Below are 24,403 nucleotides of genomic sequence, written 5' to 3' on the forward strand. Positions count from 1 at the left end.
ACGCGTTGACGTCTAGTTCACCAGAGTGCAGGAACGCTGGATTGTTGCTCTCCTTTTAGTAAAGTAAAAAAACACCTTCTTGTTGTTACTCCAAGATACTTCACAAGTGGGATGGTGGTAATAAGGCCCTCAAAACCTTATACCCTTAGACCTAAGAGCCACCCCTCGTTTGATGTAGCCTATAACATTTGACTCAATATATACTGAGCAACCCTGCAGGTTCCATGGATTGTATAGACCAACACTATGGACCACAGAGATACCCCAGGTTACAGACTATACACCAACAGGCTACATAGACCACAGAGCTACCTCCCGGGTTAAATAGACTGAATAAATGAAGACCACAGGTCATAGAGGCAACACTTGGATTATATGCACAGAGCTACTCCAGAAGTTACATCGTTCATGTAGGATAGCTCCATACGCACAGCACTACTCCTCGGGTGAAGAATAACCTATAGCCTCATGCGGTAGGCCAGAGATGTCCCTTGGGTTGTAGAGGTCGTACAGACGAACACCATAGACCACACAGCTACCCCTCCAGTTACACAGATGGTATAGGCCAACACCGTAGAATCCAGAGGTACCACCGATTACATAGATTGTATAAAGTCACAGGTCAGGCCACAGAGCTACTCGTCAGTGGCACATCACAAATAGGCGCGTGCCTTAGGCAGTGGGGCTGTCTTAATGTATGGATCATGCAGGTTCACACCGCAGCCCTTGTGACATTTTGTTTCAGATCCTTGCTCCACTTGCGTGCGTCAAGTAGGCCACTCTATCATGACCCTTTCTCATTCACATATAGATCTGCCCTCTACGCCCACAAGACACAAAGCAGTCCCTTTTCAGTGGCACCGCTGTTTGATTTGATGGAATGTGTTGAATTAATTCTGTCATGAGCTGAGCAAAGCTGTGGTGGTCTGAATCAGTGGTGGTCGTCTTATTCACAATTGTTGATGAAAACCAACCAATGTGCATCTGCCCGGGGTGTGTGTGTTTGGGGGAGGATTAGTGAGTGGTGTGGTACAGTAAAAGTTGCATACATCTTTTGATAGAAAGACACAGGGACACGTCTTTAAAATAAGAAAAATGTAAAATGTAGTTTAATAAAAATATATACATATTTTATATACATAAATGAATGAAAAACACATCAGTGGGTCATAATCGAACAACCCTTTATACGCTCGGCAGTGAGTGTGAACTTCCAGGGCCCGGCCATTCCCGCCCCCCTCAGCAGAGTCACAATGGTCTAATTCATACAAGCTACACGCCTTACAATCTTTGGACTAGTTAAACTAGATCCTCAAAAGCAGCCATCTAGTTAAACTAGCGCTCAAACTCAAGACTAGTCAAACTAGCTCCTCAAAAACATCGGACTGTACAAATGACCTCCCCAAAAATGGCAGACTTTACAAACTCCCCCTCCAAATGGAGAAGATCATAAAAACGAGCTCCACAAATATGGCAGCCTTGTCAAGAAAACATCTAAAAACACCAGTTAATCAAGGTGGATCCTCAAAGGAGGGTCACTTCGGCTTCTCTTCAAGGCTTCGGTCCTCATTTGCTCTTCCCCATTGGATTTTCTGCAAGGGCAGCGGAAGAGAGTATTCCGAAACAAAACCGATGTCGCCAATCATTGTGTTAGACAATCTTATTGTTTCTCAACAACAGTAAAACTCAAATTGGTGCCCATGTAAAAACATCTCCTTTCCATTGCTTTTTGGAAACAAAGAATGCCCCCAAGGCTTGGGTCTGATGGAAGGGTGCGGGGGGGGGGGTAGGGGTGCAAACTGGGGGGGTAGGAATCGGGTGGTCAACAGCGAGTAATGTTGTTGGAGGCCAGGGGTAAGTCATGTTTTCAGACTATCTGTCTCGAGTATGGCATTGGTTACCATACTACAGACCAATGGAATGCAAATTCACGCAACACTAGAACTACAGACAATAATCACACGTTAGGGCCACGCCCACTCACTCTGGGCACCCAGGTTATTTTCTGCCACTTACTATTCCAGGGTCCCTCAAAAAACTTGAATGAGGTGCAAAAGATGTTCAATTCAAATAATATGTCCATCCAAGACAGACCCAGGTCTGTAGAAAATCAAAAATGTCTTTAGACCATATGACATGAAACAAGCCAGGCAGTAACTTCAATGCCAGGTTTACAACTGGTGGTAAAACTTGCTGCAGCTTCTTACTACATGGATTTAATGCAAACTACCAACACCCCTCTTAGACCCTATGAGGGTCTTATTCATGGCTCTCCCGGGTGAATTAATCGCATCATGTGCTAATCGGTCCACTACGGCATAGAACAGTATTGTAGAGGATAACTTAATATAACTGTTATATGTTGCGTTTTATGTTGCACTGCCTACCTTAAATTGCAGTTTTAGAGCATTTTACCATCATTCTTGCCCACATTTGGGGCACTGCATTTATCACCTCGGAAAGATGGAGGCATGAGTTGGCCTGGGGGAGTATCAGACTGTACCAAGCTCTAATTGAGGTGGCAGCTCCTCATCAGAGAAGGGTGTAGGGTGTTTGGAAGCAGCCGCTCCTCTATAGGACAATTACATTCACTTTGGCCTCGTTTATAATTGATAGGAGAAAGTGGTCCATCAGGAGATTAGGAATGTAAATAATGGCGATATGAGACCCAATGTGCACCAAAAGCATGCAGCAAAGGCTGGCTGATCTCTGCCTGTCGGGCACATTCAACATTCACGACCGCAGAGGATCCTTGAATTCCATTCTGCTTCGCCCTTTATGCCATGTCTAATCCCAAAAGTCCCCCATTGTCAGACCCCCACACCGTACTTTGAAATGTGCCTTTACAGAACAGCCGCTTCTTCTCTTGGTGCTTCTTTAATGCCTTAAATAGCCTCTTGTACTCCATTGGCTGTCTCGGCAGGATAGCTCAGAGGCAACTTGCTCGCTCGGAAGCAAGACGACACGGGTCTGCGCTTAGAAAACTCTGGGTATTAAGCGCCTTATAAATAGCATATCATATCATATCATTTGAATGCCACCTTCTTGTCCCGCTTCCCTGTGGCTGCTTCATCCCCTTCCCAGGTCTTACCTTTAGTTATTTACATTCACAAATACAGCCCCTCCCACTGCAATTTTATTCTCCTCCCTCGACACCTCTTTATTTGTGCACATCCACACTATATTCCCCAATATATGTGGGTGCATTCTCTGCCACTTTGCCCCGCTCTGTGAGCACTGTAGTAGCCCCTCTGACTGTGGCTTTATTCACATCCCACTTCTCCCCTTCTGTCTCTTGTGTGTCTCCCTGGTTTCTATCGCACCCTTCCTCCACTGCCATTCTTATTCCTGGACCCTTCTCCTGTGTGTCCATCTTCTCCTTTTCCCCACTACCCTTCCTGTTCTATCTTCTGGTGACGCAACAGCTGCTTGCGCTAAACAGGCGGCAGAAGCCTTGCGTTCTCAGATGAGGCATCGCCGTCTCATGCTAGGTTAGTTCAGACATCGGAAATAAACTCTGAAAGGAAATGACAGGAGGGAAATGGTGCATATATTAACTCTCTCCCGTGATCATAAAAATAATAATTATTATAACAATAATTTGGGTATTTATACAGATCCAAAGCACTTAAAAACAGTTGTACTAATAATATTATTACGTCCCCCATTATAAATGGCACACAGTGCATCTCTCATTACAGGATGAAAGACTAAGCTGAAATTGCTGGTATTTAATCTGCTCTCCCCTCTGGGCAAATGGGCACTTCAGGCCGGCACACTAGACCGCAGAGCTAACCTGCGTCTCAGCTTTAATTGAGAATTTGGACCTTGCAAAGCAACAGGCATCTGTTGTCTCTCCAGGCTGCATTATACAACCACATTCAACATGATTTGCTTTTGTGGGTCACATGATGGGAGATGCCCAGCCCACAGCATGTCACCTATTTTATATTGGTTGCCTCAGAAGCAGAAAGCTTCCATTTTCCCTTGCAGCCACCTGAATCTTGACAATGCCACCTGGACACTGCGCTGCCCAATCAGAAGGCAGGGAGTGGCTTGGGAAAGGTGTGGTTGATCGTTGTGAATTTAGACCGCAGGTGGCCAATTGTAAAGCAGGCTGGTACTGACGTTATTTCAGCTCCTAAGCAATAACTGTGGTGCCCGACAAGGCATTGCCCACAATGTCTTGCAGAATTGGAAAAACAAGGGCAGATTGAAAGCACAGTAGGCCCCTCCTTTTTGTGATTGGAAAAATCCCTCTGTGCCCACCCAGTTTCTGCAGTGAAATTGACACAAGGGGAAAGCATTGTTCAGTCCAAACGCCAAAAAACAATCAATAAAATACAAAAGTACAAAAAACAAATGCAGCCTTCCGGTGCCTTCTCTTCTCCTCCGGAACCAGTGGCCTCATGGCCCCTTCCTGTGCGTTCCTTCAGGCTCACCTGTCGCGTCTCAAAAACGTGACGTTTCACAGTCTGAGTCTCTGTCGTCCAAGGGGATTGGGGTAATACAGGGAAATGCAGTAAGTGATGGAAGAAAATTACAAGATGAAATAGACTTTTGCTGTTTTCTTAAGTGTTCAAAGTGCTAAAAGTTGTTGCAACAAACCAGAGGACTTAATTTCATTGCTGCTGCCGCTGCTTATATTGCAGCTATCTCGGAATTTCTGTCCGTGGTGGCAGTGGCGTGTTGGGGCCCTCAGGGGTCCGTAGCATTGATGATGGTCTTGTCGGGCGGCGCCCAGCCCCGGTACCAGCTACAGTAGCCCTCCTTCTGCTTGATGCAGGCATAGTGCTTGGACTGGTAGCCGGGGTAGCCGAAGTTGGAGAGCATGTCGGTCCAGAGGCACTCGTTCTTGGAGGTGATGAAGCAGGGCAGATAATAGCAAGGCTTGATCTGGAATGACAAGACACAAGACACAAGGCAGCGGTGGTCCGCGGTTATTAAATTGCATTGTTGGATGGGTCAATAACAAACAACTTCAGTAGCATAAGACAGGGACGTGATTTGGGGGGGTCGCACTTGCGACCCTTGAGGTCTCCATTGCTACCCCTGTGGTCTCCCTTGCTACCCCTAATCAATGTTGTTTTTTTTTTTTTAAACTAATTGAAGCGCATGGGGCTCTTTGTTTCTAGAGTGGCTGGCTTTCTTGTTCAGGCTTCTTAAAAAAAACAGGGGGTTCCACAAGTGTAACGCTTTAAGCAGTGACCCTAAATAAGAAAGAATAGGAATAACAAATAATGTGTCTTTCTGGAATTATAAACAATAATTGCTAGACTCATTAAAGGTTTATTTCAGGCACACTTCAGGGTGTGAGTCACTGATTTCGTCCATTCCCAAACACCTCAAATTCACAATGCAGACAGAAACCTCCAAAAAGCATTTAGAGAAGAATAAGCACCAATTGTGGACTATGGGCCTGATTCACAGAGTGTTTTCCTATGGGACTGCGCCATTATAAAACGCTTCTGTTAATCAGGCCTTGTGTTTGTGCTTTTCGCAAGTTGCAGTTATAGCATGTATTTTGCTGTGGTTGTCTCTGTTACGATCATCAGAAGACATTCAGTGTCCTCGGTCACTTGACAAAATTCTTGTGCCTAAAAGCGTGTGTACACTGTAGAGATGTTTGACCATAGCATATCAAGTGGCCATTGACTTCATTGTGCCACAATTAATGCTTTGTTGTAATGTGTCTATCTTTCCTATTTACATGGCATGATGTTCAGGATGTGTTTTTGCATGTAGGAGATAATGAGTGCCCAGAGTACGGGATGCTGGGTGTGTGCGCTGCTTTCCCTGCGCTACACTAAATTCTTTAATACACAGTTATGAACCCTCACAGTGGAATGTATTTTCCAACCTCTGAAGCCTGAAAAGTAGATCCACGTAGGCTTGACACGTGGCCAACTTTGCACCAGACCTGCAGATGAACTGGGCTGCTGTTAAATCTAGGTTACTAGTTTAATGGTATCCACTACAGCAGAGGTTGCCAAAGCTACGCTGGAGATTCTGAAAAATAAACACTATCTGAATCACAATTGTTTTCTGGTGTGTTATGCAGTTAGTGTCCATGTTTGGGATCTGAACCCTGGTCAAGGAGCTTGCCTGCTGTGCCACTGGAGCGGCTTGTGAATTCACTGACAGATGTCAGTATCTGCTTCTGCGGCTGCCTGTAGTACTACAGATGGCCTTATGCGCCCCCTCGACACTGTCTTGCTTGAGGGAGCCCACTCTTCTTTGACAGAGATGTCAAAGGGGCTGGGGCAGGATCAGTGTGAGCCACACAGTGTCAGCTATCCCTACTTCGATTCCATTTGTGACAATTGTGTCAGTGCTTCCAAAGTGGAGTGACATTTTCCTCCGAAGTTACCATCTCCACAGTGAACAATTAGAGTCTAATTGTTCACTTTGCACCCTTCGGATGCGCGGCTGTCTGATCTGTGCCCTTAATTGTTCTCAGGAAAGGTTCCTGCCTTATCCTCTAACCATCTCGCGCCATCGTCAGAAGCTGTTCCAGCGGGTGGAATGCGTTTCTTCTCCCAGTTGCATAATTTACTGTTTTCCATAATGACATCTTTCAACTCATACTGATAGCCATTTGTTTCTTATTTCTTCCCGGCACGTTAATGGCGTATCAAGCTGAATTCGTAAGCCTCACCTTGTGCCTGGTAAGCTCTCTTCCTAGCTCTACCGAAATTGTTTCTCCCCTTAATAGTATTTTCAGTTAGATGGAATCCATTAAGGACGAGACATATCTAGATTTGCAAGGTTAGCCGAACACATTATTTTCAATTCGTTCCAGCTGAAGTGTATGACAAAAAAGGAAACTCATGTTGTTATTAGAATTTATTGTTTGGGTTTGATAACATTTCTTTTAACTCAGTGTGTGACTGATAACGCTATTCAAGGCAACGTCTCCAATAAGGATCTACACAGAAAAGAACAGAATTGCAGTTCTACTTACAGTGATACACAATTTTGCATTTCAAAACTGATTAATATCAGGATTGTTCTTACTTTATGACATTTACTGTACATCCCCACAATGTTAAATTGAGTCGGTGAAATACCAAGGAATCTTTTTTTTTGTTGGCACTACGTGTGAACATTTGCTTTGTTTACATTGTGCCGGCCACACCGTTGTATTTAATTTGAATGATATAATTTCTAAACAAGCATAGCATAACGTTCCACTCTACGAACTGGTCTTGATATGAATTAGGGAGTGAGTCAATGACTTAGTGAGTGAGCGAATGAGTGATATTTGTATTGCACTGATCCAGAGCTCAATACCCTTTGGCACTCGTCAACCAATTATGGATTAAAGAGGTGGCATATTTTAGAAGATGTGAGGGCTTTGAGGATGCAAACATTGGATGGCTGGCTCCCAGGTTACTTGGATTTCAGCTCCACTGCTGGGTACAAAACATGTAAACTAGTGTGCCAGCAATAGCTTTATATTGGAATTTGCAGATGGAAAGGAGGTTGGTTGAAGTGTATCGAATGATCCCCCCAGACCTATAGAGTAGGTCTCGATGGCGGAAATATTTGGGGAGGCTTAACAGAGTTGTTTCTGTAACGGGCACATGATATTGAGTTTCAGATAACCAATTGAGAGAAGGCCTGGTAGCAGTGACATGTTCACCTCTCTTAAGGCTGTGATTAACCAGTTTGACAAGCATATAACCTGTGTTAAAACACAGAGGGGCACACAAATAACAGAGTATGTTTAGTGACTGACAAAAAAAAAATTTCAAAGAAAACTAGTGAACGCAAGCAGCATTTTTCAGTTTGGAAATTTCTTTTGTTTTTTTTATGGAAGTGTAAAATGCACATTTGGAAAACAGGAAAACAATAGTCTGCCCAGCATGTAGAGAGCCTGCATAACATGCAAAGGAAGGGGGGGGGTGTGTGTGTGTGTGTGTGTCTAGCACGTATTCTTTTGCCTATGTCTCTTTTACGATCATCACAAGACCTTACATCTTGGTGTCCTCGGTCACTTGACAAAATCCTTGTGCTTAAAAGCCTGTGTACAGTGTACACATGTTTGACATAGCACGTAAAGTGGCCATTGATTTCATTGTGTCATGATTAATGCTTTATTGTAATGTGTGCATCTTTCCTATCACCATGGCATGCTGTTCAGGGTGTTTATTTGAATGTAGGAGGTAATGAGTGCCCAAGGTATGAGATGCCGTGTGAGCGCGCTGCTTTCCCTGCACTATTCTAAATTCTTTAACACACAGTTATGAACCCTCCTAATGGTATGTATTTTGCCATCCTCTAAAGCCTGAAAAGTAGATCCACTCAGGCTTGACATGTGGCCAACTTTGCACCAGACCTGTAGATGAACTGGCCTGTTACATCTCAGTTACAAGTTTAATGGTACTCACTACAGAGTGTAATTTTCTTTTAAGGGTATTCAGGCATGTAATTGCTCATTTTGCAATAGCCAGTGAGAAAGGTATAGCTGGTAAGATAGCTCAGTGGGTTGAGCGCTTGCTGCTGAGATGTGTGTGTGATCTGCTGGTTGCAGGTTCGATTCCCGGCAAGGCTAATTCATCCTTTCATCTTTCTGAGGTTGATAAATGAGTACCAACACAGGGTGGGTGATATTGTATGTATATTTGTTCAATATAAATGGCTTAAGCGTAAGTATTATATAATAAAACATCATTATAATTTGGCCTTGGACATCTGCTTGCATTCACAGTAATTTGGGAATATGGGCCTTGTACACTCTCGCTGTCTATGAACAGAAGCATCACTCTTCTAGCCAGGAATCCCCTTGTCACTGACTCCCTCTCCACGGCACGAGCCTCTAGGACCTAATGGTAAATCAGCCCTGTTTTTATGTTCACTGGCAAACCACATTTACACTTCATTACTATTAAATGTCGGCCATTGATGATAATTATTCGTCCATGAATGTTAATTTGGTTTTCCTCAGGGAAAGGACGATGTACCTTGCTGGAAAATGTATCCTCGTGATAACAGGAACACACATGCATGTTCTAAAAGCGATGGCGTGTTGGAGTCAATGAGAAAGGTCCCTTAGTCTGCCGCGTTGTCAAACACTGGTGCCATTGCTTCCCTTCTTGTGGCTGGACCCCAAGAATCGGCACATGGCAGTGCTTTCACCATAGAAAAACTGTTGGCTTGGTGACCCATCTTGAACAGACAAGCAAGGGCAGCCGACTTCCCCTAGCCTCTGGGTGCGTGTTTGGAATTCCATGGACGGGACAGACTCGACTGTCCCTCAGAATGCAAATGGACTGGAGCGAACAGGACAAAAGGCGCTTGTGTGTCCTCTGCCCAGAGCCGCCATTGTTCCTATCCCATTTCTAGGTTACAGTCGCCTACGGTACAAAAAGATGGATGCCGAAGTCCTGAAATGTTGGCAGTGCTGCTAGAAGTCTTTGCCAGGCCTGTGAAGCCCTGAAATGCTGGCAGTGCTGCTTGAGTCATGTGCCAGGCCTGCCTGCAGCAACTCAGAGCCACAGTTCAGTGTCGTTTCCAACTCGTACATTGCCCCATTGTAGGAACCACCCGGCCAGGTAGTTCCCTACTCAGGTAAGGTTATCCAAGGGAAGTTTACATACCCCTTGGAGATTGTCCTTTGGCAATCGTAATTCGAGAGTGGGAATCCAGAAATCTGGCTGGTTCCATGTGATAATGTCACCTGGTAAAAGTCACCAAGTAGGCAAGTTTTTTTTCCGCCAAATATGCAAGTCCCTTCTCCGTTTTCATGGTGGCCATTCAAAAAATAGGAAAAAAGGTAAACAAAAAAAATGGCAGACATGGAAAGGAGTGAAGAGACCACATGTAGTCACTTCTTCCTTTCCATGATGGCCTGTCGCAGATCGGGAGCAGACGTGCTGGGGACTGAAAAGAAGGTAAGTGGGGGTGGAAGGGCATGGATGGAATTCTGTTTATGGGGGTAGGAGGGTGGGAAAGACTTACCCCATTTCCTGGTGAGGAGAGATGGCGGCTGCCAGCCCTGAGGAGGCTGAGGACGGCGGGATTACCATCTGCTAACGCCCTCGTTCTGAGCCTCCCCATTGGCTGGGAGGCCGCCACACCCCCCTCGCCGGGTAGTGATAACATAATGAGACAGAAGTGAATAGTCGGTGCAGTGAAAAAGGTAACCCATGAATTCTATGATGAGAAGATATGGTGGGTCATCACAGTGGTAACAATGTGTGTTCTTATAGTGGCTCATGCAGGATTGCCCCAACTGATAAACGCTGTAATCGCACGTTATTATAACTGAATTTAATGGTACTCAAAACGATGAATGGCTAAACCTGCACTACAGAGGGATTCGAACTCACAAAGTGAAGGCTGGCCTTATGATTGAGGCAAGCACTAAACTCATAAGCTATCCATCTGGACGTGAGTCATCCACGGAGAGAGACTGATAAAGAATTGCTGAGTTATCCCAACCCAAGATGGAATCCTGCACGATGACAAGACACAAGTACTGAGTCTTCAGGTTGGAAACTTTAGGTTTCAACGATGATAATGCTGGCTCTTATCAAGGTGGGGGAGAATACCCGAGAATTTGATGGCGCATCAGTGCGAAGTCTTCTCATTGTAAAGATAACCAGAAAAGGGCTCATTGCCATGTTGTGCATTGTGTTTTTATTGAACAGGATGAGCATCTTGGCTCTGTGGAAGAGATTGATCAGCTGTGCCCCTATGTCTTAGTAGACAAAACCTTGATAGGTAATTTTTTGCAACGCAGAGGGTGATTGCTGGTGGGTTCCGTAGCTTGGATGCTAAAACCGCAGTTTGCCTCCTATCCTCTCATGCCTGCATTCTGGAATGACTAGGGGGAGGAGAGCAGGTATTGAGTTGGATGGCAGCAGGAAGCTCTGTTCAGCAGAAATGCTGGGGCAATATTGAATAGCAGCTGACAACATATGTTTTTTATTATAAATGTAGTGCTACTGGGAGTGTTGTTCTGGGTTCCAAGGCAACTGCTTAAGCCTTAAGTGAAGTGTAAGATTTTTTTAATTAAAGAGTCCAACAAAAAATATGTTCCCTGATCTGGCATGTGTTGATTATCACGTTGTTTTTCATGTCTAACGTGGTTCATGCTTTTTCATAAATAGTCATGATTGCAACAGGATACACAAGAAGGATGCAGACACCATTTATATAAAAGGAAGAGTTTTAAAAAAAACCTGAAATAAGTTCCCCTTCATATAAAGTGTCACATCGTCTCTTGTAGAGATCACGTGGGTTATGTGCATACATCAGCCGACGTGTGTTTCTTGCATCCTGTGCTTTATCAAGAGTACCTCTGCCTTGGAGCTGTGGACACCGGGGATCTTGTATACGTAATCATTGAACAGTTATCCATTAACCGGCCAGGCTTTGGCATGTAAATAAAAGAGTGAGATAGAAAGGCAGACGAGCAACCGTTTCTTCCATAACTTCCTGAACTCAATAATTAACGGCGGCATTTAGCCTGATGACAGATAAGAATACACCGTTAGGGAAGGTTCCCACTGGCGTGCACCTCGATGATCCTAAACAAGATCCTGTTAGGGCAGGTTCCCAGTGGCAGGAAGCCAGATCATACTAAGCAATATCCTATTAGGGCAGGTTCGCAGGAAGCAGGATGATATTAAACAAAATTCTGTTAGGGCAGGTAGCCAGAGGATACTAAACAATATACAATAAGGGCAGGTTCCCAGCGGCAGGAAGCCAGATGATACTAAACAATATCCTGTTAGGGCAGGTTCCGAGCGGCGGGAGTCTGGATGATCCTAAACAATATCCTGTTAGGGCAGGTTCCGAGCGGCGGGGGTCTGGATGATCCTAAACAATATCCTGTTAGGGCAGGTTCCCAGTGGCAGGAAGCCGAATTATTCTAAACAATTTCCTGTTAGGGTGGGTTCCCAGCGACAGGAAGCCGGATGATACTAAACAATATACAGTAAGGGCAGGTTCCCAGCAGCAGGAAGCCGGATGATACTAAACAATATCCTGTTAGGGTAGGTTCCTAGCGGCAGGAAGCCGGATGATCAATGTCCTGTTAGGTCAGATTCCCAGCAGCAAGAGGGCGGATGATCCTGAACAAAATAGAGTAAAGGCAGGTTCCCAGTGTCAGGAAGCCAGATGATACAAAACAATATTCTGTTAGGGCAGGTAGCTGCAGGATACTAAACAATATACAGTAAGGGCAGGTTCCCAGTGGCAGGTAGTCGGATGATACTAAACAATACACAGTAAGGGCAGGTTCCCAGCAGCAGGAAGTCGGATGATACTAAACAATTTAAAGTAAGGGCAGGTTCCCAGCAGCAGGTAGCCGGATGATACTAAACAATATCCTGTTAGGGCAGGTTCCTAGTGGCAGGAAGCCGGATGATCCAAAACAATGTCCTGTTAGGTCAGATTCCCAGCAGCAAGAGGGCGGATGATCCTGAACAAACTAGAGTAAGGGCAGGTTCCCAGTGTCAGGAAGCCAGATGATACAAAACAATATTCTGTTAGGGCAGGTAGCTGCAGGATACTAAACAATATACAGTAAGGGCAGGTTCCCAGTGGCAGGTAGTCGGATGATACTAAACAATTTAAAGTAAGGGCAGGTTCCCAGCAGCAGGTAGCCGTATGATCCTAAACAATATCTTGTTAGGGCAGGTTCCCAGTGGAAGGAAGCCGGATGATCCTAAACAATAAACAGAAAGGGCAGGTTCTTAGTGGCAGGAAACCAGATGATACTAAACAATATACAGTAAGGGCAGGTTTCCAGCGACAAGAAGCCGGATGATACTAAACAATATACAATAAGGGCAGGTTAAGAGCAGCAGGAAGTCGGATGATCCTAAACAATATACAGTAAGGGTAGGTTCCCAGTGACAGGAAGCCGGATGATACTAAACAATATACAGTAAGGGCAGGTTCAGAGCAGCAGGGAGCCGGATGATCCTAAAGAATATGCTGTTGGGGCAGGTTCCCAGCAGCAGGAAGCCGGATGATACTAAACAATATAGAATAAGGGCAGGTTCCAAGCAGCAGGAAGCCGGATGATCCTAAACAATACACAGTAAGGGCAGGCAGGTTCCCAGTGGCAGGAAGCCGGATACTAAACCAACTACAATAAGGTCAGGTTGCCAGTGGCAGGAAGCCGGATGATACTAAACATTATCCTGTTAGGGCAGGTTCCCAGCAGCAGGAAGCCGGATGATCCTAAACAATATACAATAAGGGCAGGTCCTCATATTTATGGCAGTCATGAGGAATTCGTCACTCACTCATTTATTCTTGAATACCATGGCTTTGTTTTGGTTGCATTACCTACTTCTTGCCACTCGAAAGAAAACAGTGCAGTGTTAATTTCAAAGGGCGTTATTTTAGGCATGTAAAAACATACTTGCGTTTAAAGCACGGGGTCATGTTGTAATCCACTCTTTGCAACAGAATGATGATTTTTTTTCCTTAAACCCCGACTTTAGATTAGACAATAGAGGGGGCTATAGCCCCGGGTCTTTTGGTTGTAGCCCTGGATAGAACCTCAGGGGCTACAAGCAGAAGGCTAGCTAGCCCCGCCTCCCGACATTAGCATAGCCCTGGATCTTTTCCAGATCTAGCCACACCCCTGCTCCCTACCTCCCCTGCGGCCTGGTGTGGAGGACACGTCTGATAAAGACAGGTCAGTGCAGGGGTATAGACGGAAGCAAGATGGGACCAGTACATGTCCCTTCAACCATATTTGATATTTTTTGATTTTGGGAAAGTGGGTCTGATTTCATTGTCTAAAATGAGCAACAGTACACTGCCCTTCATGCATAGCGTCCCCAGCTGTGTCAGATATAACACTTTGCACACTGCTCCGCCAATGAAGGCGCACGCCTGCCCACCCAGAAGCTCTTACCTTGCAGTTACAGCCCAGATGGTAGCGGTGGTTCAGCCCTTTGCGTTGAGCGAGGGTCAGTGTCTCCCACTTTTCGATGAAGTTGCACAGGCCGGTGTACACCTTGCCCTCATACACACGTCCTAGGACAAAGAACACGCAGTGCTTTTAGTCAAGTCCCAGCTTAAATTACAGGGGCATTCCACCCACAGCAAAAAAGCAGTGTACCAATGCGTCTCCAACAATGATGTATTTCTTTTTATCACAACCTTTCTTAGATGACATCATCTCCAGCTCATGCTTTCTAGGAGGAAGTATTTCCTAACGCCACTTTTCCTAAATAACCTCTCACTCAGCCCCACTATTCACCCGCCTAAGGAAGTATTTATTTTACTGCAGGGTTTCATAGATAACCTCTCACTCAGCCCCACTATTCACCCCCCTAAGGAAGTATTTCTTTTACTACAGGGTTTCATAGATAACTTCTCACTCAGCCCCACTATTCACCCCCCTAAGGAAGTATTTCTTTTACTGCAGGGTTTCATAGATAACCTCTCACTCAGCCCCAATATTCACCTCCCTAAGGAAGTATTTATTTTACTACATGTTTTCATAGATAACCTCTCACTCAGCTCCACTATTCACCTCCCTAAGGAAGTATTTATTTTACTGCAGGGTTTCCTAGATAACCTCTCACTCAGCCCCAATATTCACCTGCCTAAGGAAGTATTTATTTTACTGCAGGGTTTCATAGATAACCTCTCACTCAGCTCCACTATTCACCTCCCTAAGGAAGTATTTATTTTACTGCAGGGTTTCCTAGATAACCTCTCACTCAGCCCCAATATTCACCTGCCTAAGGAAGTATTTATTTTACTGCAGGGATTCCTAGATAACCTCTGCCTCAGCCGCACTGTGCACATCCGTCAGGAAGCATTTCTTTTATTGCAGCTTTTCCTAGATAACTGCTCATTCGGCCTCATTTTGCACTTCCCTAAGGAATAGTTATTTTATTATAATTTTTCTATAAGCAAGTGTTTATTTTGTACAGAGTTTCTCAGATATGTATACCACTTCCTGCTGTACAACACGCCCATGAATGATTTGTTTTAAAATGTTTCCTAGTATATTCCCTAGCCCCTGCATGTCCCTATATGAAGAAGTCTTCCTTTCATTACAGCAGTTCCCAGATAACATGTTTCATAGCCCCGCCCCTTCTTGGGGATGGGTCTCTTTTATTACACTGTGTCCTGGATAACTTTGTCTCCCAGTTCCTGCTTGTCCCTCAGGAAGTACTTTTTATTACATATTTAAGCAATAGGTCCTGAGCAGGGGGGGCATTACCACTTCAGATAACTCCCCAGGGCCCATAGTTACGAAGGCCCCGGGGCATTACCTGAAGTGGGAAGGGCCAGGGGCATTACCTGAAGTGGTAATGCCCCCCCCCCCTACGAGGGGCCTATTGCTATTAGTACCCTGGCCCGTATGACCGACGTTTCGAAACAGAAAAAGAAAGTCAAAAAAATGGCCACCGGGGAAGGGACAACAACGTCCCTTTTCTATTTCCATGGCAGCCATTCAAAAGATCGGGAAAATGTTTTTTTTTTTTAAATGGCAGCCAGGGAAAGGAAGAAGGGAATATTCGTAGTCCCTTCTTCCTTTCCATGATGGCCTGTCGTGGATAGGGAGCGGACGCACTGGGGACAGAAGTATTTCCAGCAGTGTAGCAACGTTTCAGTATTCCCAACAAATTACCGGACAAGAGCAATTGCAAGAAAAATGCCTTTCTAGTTGTCGAAGAACAGTCAAAGTCCTACAGATTTGAAAAACATGTTTTTTCCAATGGCAATATTTCTCAGGAAAAGAACATTGTTTTAAAAGTGACTTCTCAAGGTTACATTGTAATAATACCTAGCGGTTAGTGAGAGCTTGATACTAGAATGGGGGGACTTCGCATTAAAACTCATTGGTGTGGGGATGTAGACATATGCTTTTCTGCCGCTGGCGACAGCGTGTAGCCTGGTCCTTCATCAATGGCAGAACCAAGAGATGGTCAGCACTCACCTGTGATCAGGTACTGGTACTTGTTGACCTCCAGCTTGACCCCGCACAGGCTCTCTGAGGCTTCGGTGTAGATGTACTGGACATGGGGCAGTTTGTTGAACCCACGGTACATCTAACAGAGAGAAAGAGAAGAGAAGTACATTAGAATGCTGGGGGATTATTGACATTTGCCCATTGCACCGGGTGCTCCCAGCACTGTCTCATCAGAGTGACCTAGTCACTCCATTGGTTGAGCTACGGGACAGTGTGGGAGAGGCAGCGCTCTCTTCCAGATCCCAGTGGGGCTACTCCCGTCATTCACAAAATAGTGAAATGCTATTGGTTAATGTCCCATAGGAAGGCTAGAACCCCTCGCCCGCCTGCACCAAAAATGCCTCAGCTAGTAAAGACTTTTAATCCATTAGTCCGATGCATGATGGGGACTGTAGTTCTGAATGTTTCATTATATATCTCCAGGTGCCATTGAACAAGTAAAGTTGGCTAAAAAGTAAAGACTAGCGGTGCTAGTGATCGCAAAGAATTGCTCTGTCAGTCGCAGTGCACTCGCAAACTGTACTCCAGGGCCTTCAGAAGGACATTGCGGAACCAATGGAACAACCAACAAGTTCCAATGTAACCTTATCATATTTTGTAGCATCCCTACTCAGACCCGGACAGGAACTCCAGGCTGTCAAACTTCACAATGGGATGAACCAATAAACTGCACTAATGAAGTGTGCTAATATGAAAAAAAGTCACCGCATAACATGAAGAATTGTTTACAAATATGGTTTTACATCTATGTGATTGATCTTGAAAAAGCATTATGTTAGCGCAGAACACGTGCCAGCCAGAGAAAACGATTGAAAATAAATACTTGTTGACTATCAATTAAAGCAGGTGGGATTTAACCAAATTGCTCTGCAAAACACGAAAACGATTAGTGATAAGGATATCTTGTCAGAAGCCCACACCCCTCTTTTCTGTGTGATTTTGCTATATTAATACAAAATTGGCACTTGGATAGCGAATCGGCCAAATCCTCAACCAAGTTCGATAACATGAAGCTCATGTAGTCATGTGCAGCTTTCGAAGCCATGTGCAGTAGCATGCACCCCCTTGCAGTCTCACTGACGCAGGAGGCACACAGATTCGCAGGAGAGTCAGGCAGAGAGAGACAGACGCTCAGGCGGATTATGATGTCACCCATTCAGGACGCCCTAGCCCCAATGCTCTGACTCCACTCCCCTGTGGGAGCTGGGTTCCTTCAGGGTAGTCCAACTCCAGGTCCGGGATCCTGATGGGTTTTTAAGATATCCTTCATTAATATTAATGAGGAAAAATGTTCATACATTTAGGTTCATTGTATGCAAATGTATCTCATGAATGTTAATGAGGGGTATCCTGAAAACCCGACATGGATACAGCCCTCAAGGCATGGAGTTAGACAACTCTGCAGGAAAGTTCTTTACATTGTTTTTATTAACAGCTCTTGTGGTAAATTGCTGAACGTTCTGTCCTCCCCACCTCCAGTTGCCTCACCTTCATCTGCTTCACCGTGTACCGCATCGTGCCGAAGGGTCCATCCTTCATCAGCTTCTTGCCAACCACCTTTGCCCGGATCACTGCCAGAAAAGAAAACGACGTCATGAGTGGACAATGCTCACAGCACAGACATTTTTCACCCCTAAAAAACAGGAGGGCACTGAACAAGCGGCTGGTGGTATCTAAGCAGAGCTGAGAAAGGTGCTACAAGTCGCCTATAACAAAGTATACGTTGGGAAGAGGTCGAGGCTAGATTGCACGCAGGATGGGTTGACGTCAGTCAACGTTACCGAGAGTTACAGGAAACGGAAATACCCTGCGCCCGCTAGAGGAGTCCAAATCAAGAGATGAAATCCTAGGAGCAGGCATTTCAGGTGTCCCACACTCAAAGAAAGAGAGATTCGGGCCTTGGGTTAAAACAACAGTGAATCCCAAAATCTTCAAACCACATAATCGTTGGAAGGATCAACACCCAAGGAATCTGGACTTTCAACCCAGGGATCTTGGGGAAGCGTGTGTGAGAGACATCAACATCCAGTGAAGCTGGGACTTCAAACCAAAACAGGGAGGCTGAGCAAATCCTTGCAAGAGACCTAATAGCTTGGGTTGGTCATTTATCGTTGTGAAGAAAGAGGCGGCCTCTTCAAGAGCAGAGACACGTAGACTTTTATTAATTCAAAAACATTTTTTTTTATAAGTGCCCAATATAAGCACATGACCCATTATGCAACATCCTAAACCTCATCAGGATGCCAGCGACAGGATTTCTGAACAGGACCTGGTTCACTTTAAGGTGCCGATTGTATATCTCAGTCCCAATAAATGACCATCCTTTTTCACAGCTCTCGAAAGGCTCTGATATTATCGTTCTAAAGATATCCCTTCTCTTCAATACAAGCTATGCTCTCAAAAAACAAGCACCCCCTAATTTCTGTGTCTGGTGAAGAGCAGCGATTGTCTTTGATTAAAACAAGTGGTGGTAACTTAATGGTTTTTTCAACCCGTTCTTTGGTTGTCCAGGGCATTACGGATGGACAGAGTTGTCCATGTAACATCCCCGTTCTGTTTCTGAATGTTGTTCATTGTCTATCCATGGATCCGGGTCATTGCGTCCATGCATACGAGCATGTGGTCAGGCTTGATCGCGGTCGATGCAACTGGACTATGCTTTGTCCATGATCCATGCACATGGCTCTTTGATTTTTCACATCTACTTTGTAGATAATAACTGGAAGGGTGTTAATATTTGGGAGGAACATTTGTATTTCTGTTCACAATAACAATGCGAGCTGCAAAGTCTGCAGCACCACACTTCCAAAACTCGAGTTAATAATATATGATTCTGATTACCCATAAACACCTAAACATCTAATGTATCAGAATCATTTTTTAGCAATGTGAAATGTGAGCAGGTTGAATAAATAGCACGTACTGCAGGGCACAGCGGGGACCTGTGGTAGCTGGAGAGGCAACTGCACACTCTTTAGCCTATTTTCTTACCCCCCAATCCATTTCACAATTACAGTGATTTATATTTGGATTCTCCCATGAATCAGTGCACTAGCGGAGATATACATGATTCTTTCTATCCAACACCAAGAAGGTTTCACTATACAATCCATAAACGTGCTGATGTCAATGTTAGGGACCATTAAAGGTTTGGACCTGCACTAAGCGGACACACGTTCCTCTGAAGGAACATTGAGTCTGTCATAAATGGTCTCTTGTCTATGTTTTTGGATGACCTCTTTCCCTGTGATTGTTCACCTGAAAAGAAATGTTCATGGAGAAGTGATATTCTGCTGCAAACTTGCCTAATTATGGTCATCCGTGATCATACATTCGTTCCTTTGTAGACCACTCATTGTCAATCCACAGTTAAAATGAAGGGGATAAACAAAATGGAGGCCCATCTAAATGATCATGTCTGTGCATGGTTATACATTGCTAACTAAACTGTTCAGGATTAGGTACGTCCACGCTACTCTGGACACCATTAGACCATGGTTACTTGTGGTCCGTTGCTGAGCCATTTCCCACCTGTGGTTTTCCAATGAAAACCATGGTTGTGAAAATGCGCAAACCATGACTTTTGTCAATGGATATCCATGGAGTTATCCCAAATAATCATGGCGGTTCAAAGCCCAGGGGTCTTAGCTTCTTCTTTTCACTGTACTCAGAACATGATCCATGGCCTGCCTTGGGTGGCTCAGTTCACAGAGGTAAAAGGAGGCACACGCTGCCAGCAGCTCCTAGTTTATGAACATTGCCTTCTGGGCCTACCTGCTACAGTGGGTCATGGAGGGCTGCCAGGGAGATGAAGTCCCAAAGGAGTGAGGCCAAGAGCCAGAGAGATGCACCTGCCAGCCATAGAAGGGCCACATAGATGAGCTTACGGATCTAGGTAATTCCATTGCATCTATTACTGCGAATGCGATTCCACCATATTTTTAACGAATTTCACCGAAAATAGATATGGTTGTGACCCCCGCACACACCCCCCACGACCCCACCCTTTAATGATTACCCCAAACCCCGAATCTATCGTTTTTGGCAAAATTCGATTTAAAAAACTGCGATGGAATCGTATTTGCAATAACGGTCTGCGATCAAATCTACCTATAGCGGACTCCCACCCGGCAGATGTTCAGAGGCACAGCTGCTGAAGAAATCTACCTATAGCGGACTCCCACCCGGCAGATGTTCAGAGGCACCGCTGCTGAAGAAATCTACCTATAGCGGACTCCCACCCTGCAGATGTTCAGAGGCACCGCTGCTGAAGAAATCTACCTATAGCGGACTCCCACCCTGCAGATGTTCAGAGGCACCACTGCTGAAGAAATCTACCTATAGCGGACTCCCACCCGGCAGATGTTCAGAGGCACCGCTGCTGAAGAAATCTACCTATAGCGGACTCCCACCCGGCAGATGTTCAGAGGCACCGCTGCTGAAGAAATCTACCTATAGCGGACTCCCACCCGGCAGATGTTCAGAGGCACCGCTGCTGAAGAAATCTACCTATAGCGGACTCCCACCCTGCAGATGTTCAGAGGCACCGCTGCTGAAGAAATCTACCTATAGCGGACACCCACCCTGCAGATGTTCAGAGGCACCGCTGCTGAAGAAATCTACCTATAGCGGACTCCCACCCTGCAGATGTTCAGAGGCACCCTTGCTGAAGAAATCTACCTATAGCGGACTCCCACCATGCAGATGTTCAGAGGCACCGCTGCTGAAGAAATCTACCTATAGCGGACTCCCACCCGGCAGATGTTCGGAGGCACCGCTGCTGAAGAAATCTACCTATAGCGGACTCCCACCCGGCAGATGTTCGGAGGCACCGCTGCTGAAGAAATCTACCTATAGCGGACTCCCACCCGGCAGATGTTCGGAGGCACCGCTGCTGAAGAAATCTACCTATAGCAGACTCCCACCCTGCAGATGTTCGGAGACACCGCTGCTGAAGAAATCTACCTATAGCAGACTCCCACCCTGCAGATGTTCGGAGGCACCGCTGCTGAAGAAATTTACCTATAGCAAACTCCCACCCGGCAGATCTTCGGAGGCACCGCTGCTGAAGAAATCTACCTATAGCGTACTCCCACCCTGCAGATGTTCAGAGACACCGCTGCTGAAGAGACCGCATGAGCCTTTTCTTGGAAAGAAATTGTCTTGGTTTATAGAAGGAATTGGACTCGCAACAAGAGGAGAGTCTGTGACCTCTGAAATGGAAAATTACCACAGCATGGCCAACTTCTGCCTGTAAACACGAAGAGCCGTTTCGGAAAAACACTGCCATACACTTTGAGAAACGAGACGCCCTTCAAAGGCTCACTTAAAGCTGCCCACGTCCTCCAAATTAACGTGCCGCAGACCCCCGTGTGTATGCAGCAATTGTCACATTTAACTAAGCCCGCATGGGCCGTTTTTGTGTCCTTGCTATGCAACACTGCCCAGCTAGCACAATCATGCAGGCATACCCTCCATTAGGTCCATTCAGAATATCAGATGCTCTACACATAACTCCAATACCCTTTAAGCAGCAGTCTGCCCCCACCGCCCTCTCTGGGGGACAGGTCTTTGCTCTTTGCACAGGTCAATTCTTTAGCAGGGGTGTTCTTTATTCGGTATTACCCGAATTGATCGGGGAGAATTTACCGTTTGCCCGAATTTAAAAGGTCCTAATTGACCTTTTGCACAATTGACATATATATATATATATATATGGTTGGTTTGGGTAAATAAATGATTTAATGTTATTGGGTTGGGGGTTGCACAGGTTTTTTAATTGGGTGGAGAGTTGCGGTGGGTTGCCCCCCGCATACATGTCTAAATTGACCTTTTAAATTTGGTCAATTCTCGCACAGGCAATTCTCCGGCGAGCAATTCGGAAACGGTCAATTCGTATACAACCCTTTATTCAACCAATGAACGGAACATCTCTCAGGTGGTTCAGATTGAGATAAAAGCCCTCACCAATTCTCTGGGAGGGTAGCTCCAGTCCATGAGGATTGACATGGTACGAAAGGTCCATTCAGTCTCTTTGCCAAGAACCTCAATGTTATTGGCATGAGGTTACCCCTCCGAGGAACCTTATATGTAAAGTTCCTCTCCAAAATACAAAGGGCCCCGCTGCATTATGGGGAGGTCATGATCCTCAGACACTCCTATGTAAGAAGGTGCCTCACTAGACAGGCTCAAAGGAGGCCAGCGGGCCACCCATAGTAGAGGCCAACGAGGTTTCAGGTAGGCAGTCTTCAGAGAGAAGTGTTTCCTTACTTTCCGAAAAATATCACACTACTATTTGTAATCGCAAACCTATGAATACATTGGAATTGAGTAGCTGTTTTCAAATAATAGTAAATGTGTGCCTCAAAGACAAAGTCCTGCGGCATGTCACTCATGCATTACCCACAAGCACTCATTCTCAAGAATGTTTCCCCCCAGGAGCACTTTTTACATGTTTGAAGGGTTTGTGCCACACAGACATGTCACTGTTGGGCAACGTCGCAGCACCAGCAAAGTAAGGTCTTGAAAGACGTGTGGGGATGCTCCGACTAAAATGCACCTACAACCGTTGGGTTCCTGAGGTTTGGTGTTGAAAGTGACCCGGCCTTTTTTTCAGGCTGGGATGGAGGGGTGTTGCCATTCGTGGTGATGTGTTGTTTGGCGACTGCCTGCATAGAGAGACAAGTTGTCAAGGCTCTCTTGAAGGAAGGTAAACTTCCCTCCGCTGGGGGGATCCATGGAGTTACAGACTTGGGGGGCTGCCAAAGAGGGACTTTTAGGCACTTCACAATGGCACCATGCATTGCCAGTGTCCTTCACCATTTCGGACAGTATCCAGCCAGCCTGGACTTCTTCATCACAAGAACAGCGCCCAAGCGACACCTTTGGATAAAAGGCTGGGCGAGAGAAACTCTTCAAGATAAGGCAAATATGAAACAAAACCCAAACAACCTGTATGTGTCGATGCCCTTCAGTGTACGCCATTATAATGATGTCCTCAGGCTTGCCATTCTCAAGGGACATCCACGGCGTGGCATGTAGAGGGCCTGCCAGAGACACTGCTGCTTCTCTGAAGATGGTTTGAACGCCTCACAGGATTGTGGGACTTTCATAAGAAAGGCAACATCCGCCCCTGGGAGGAGTGGGAGTGGCAATTAGTGGGGGCTTCTCAGGGTCAGGAGTGTGGCTGTCGCACACTGTAAGATAACAGAAGGGATTTCTGGAAAAGTGAGATGTGTAGGTAGTTCCTGCTACTTCAGATGGGCTCAGCCATTTACAGCCAATAGTCAACCACAGAGGCGGGGGGAAACAGGCACGCCACACCAAGCAAAGAGTCAATCACGTAACTATGTATCTTGTAACGTGCAGGGTCTTCCAGTTCAATACATGGAATATGGCAGGGGGCTGTAGCTACACTCTTCAGTGGGGATTTGTGCTTCCACCCTCCTCTGGGCATTTGCGCTTCCACCCTCCTCTGGGCATTTACGCTTCCACCCTCCTCTGGGCATTTGCACTTTCACCCTCCTCTCCTCCGCTGGGCATTTGCGCTTCCACCCTCCTCTGGGCATTTACGCTTCCACCCTCCTCTGGGCATTTGCACTTTCACCCTCCTCTGGGCATTTGCACTTTCACCCTCTTCTCCTCTGCTGGGCATTTGCGCTTCCACCCTCCTCTGGGCATTTGCACTTTCACCCTCCTCTCCTCCGCTGGGCATTTGCGCTTCCACCCTCCTCTGGGCATTTGCACTTTCACCCTCCTCTCCTCCTCTGGGCAATTGTGCGTCCACCCTCCTCTGGGCCTTTGTGCGTCCAACCCCGTCCTCGTTTGGGTAATTGTGTGTCTTCCTCCTCTCCTCCACTCCTCCTCCTCTGGGCATTTGGGCGTCCGCCCTCCTCTGGGCATTTGTGCATCAACCCTCCTCTCCTCCCTGGGCATTTGCGCGTCCAACCCCGTCCTCGTTTGGGTAATTGTGTGTCTTCCTCCTCTCCTCCACTCCTCCTCCTCTGGGCATTTACGCTTCCCCCTTCTCTCCCCCCTGGGCATTTGCGCGTCCACTCTCCTCTCCTCCTCTTGGCATGTGTGCGTTCACCGTCCTCTGGGCATTTGTGCTTCCACCCTCCTATGGGCATTTGTGCTTCCACCCTCCTATGGGCATTTGTGCATCCACCCTCCTCTCCTCGTCTGGGTAGTTGTGTGTCCACCTCCTCTCCTCCTCTCCTCCTCTGGGTATTTGGCGTCCACCCTCCTCTGGGCATTTGTGCGTCAACCCTCCTCTCCTCCTCTGGACATTTGTGCTTGCGCCCTCCTCTGGACATTTGTGATTGCGCCCTCCTCCGGACATTTGTGCTTGCTCCCTCCTCTGGGTTTTGTGCTTCCTCCCTCCTCTGGGTTTTGTGCTTCCTCCCTCCTCTGGGCATTTGCGTGTCGCCCTCCTCTCCTCTG

The 24,403-nt window shown here is 46.1% G+C and overlaps 2 protein-coding genes across 2 annotated transcripts in view; one reads left to right on the forward strand and one right to left on the reverse strand.

The window, feature by feature from the left end:
- SYN3 (synapsin III) overlaps positions 1 to 24,403 on the forward strand; it is a 1,663,181-nt gene that overhangs the window by 921,939 nt on the left and 716,839 nt on the right. The gene's annotated exons all lie outside the window — the stretch shown is intronic.
- The window catches only part of TIMP3 (TIMP metallopeptidase inhibitor 3), a 65,501-nt gene continuing 44,817 nt past the window's right edge, over positions 3,720 to 24,403 (reverse strand). The window contains exons 2-5 of the mRNA XM_069628787.1: positions 17,450 to 17,532; positions 15,929 to 16,040; positions 13,886 to 14,007; positions 3,720 to 4,896 (exon numbers count right to left, since the gene is read on the reverse strand). Coding sequence (XP_069484888.1) covers positions 4,699 to 4,896; positions 13,886 to 14,007; positions 15,929 to 16,040; positions 17,450 to 17,532 — 515 coding nt within the window. The 3' untranslated portion in view covers positions 3,720 to 4,698. The remainder of the gene's footprint in view (positions 4,897 to 13,885; positions 14,008 to 15,928; positions 16,041 to 17,449; positions 17,533 to 24,403) is intronic.

This window comes from Ambystoma mexicanum, chromosome 12 (genome assembly GCF_040938575.1).
Source record: "Ambystoma mexicanum isolate Mex_15411 chromosome 12, UKY_AmexF1_1, whole genome shotgun sequence".
Taxonomy (NCBI): domain Eukaryota; kingdom Metazoa; phylum Chordata; class Amphibia; order Caudata; family Ambystomatidae; genus Ambystoma; species Ambystoma mexicanum.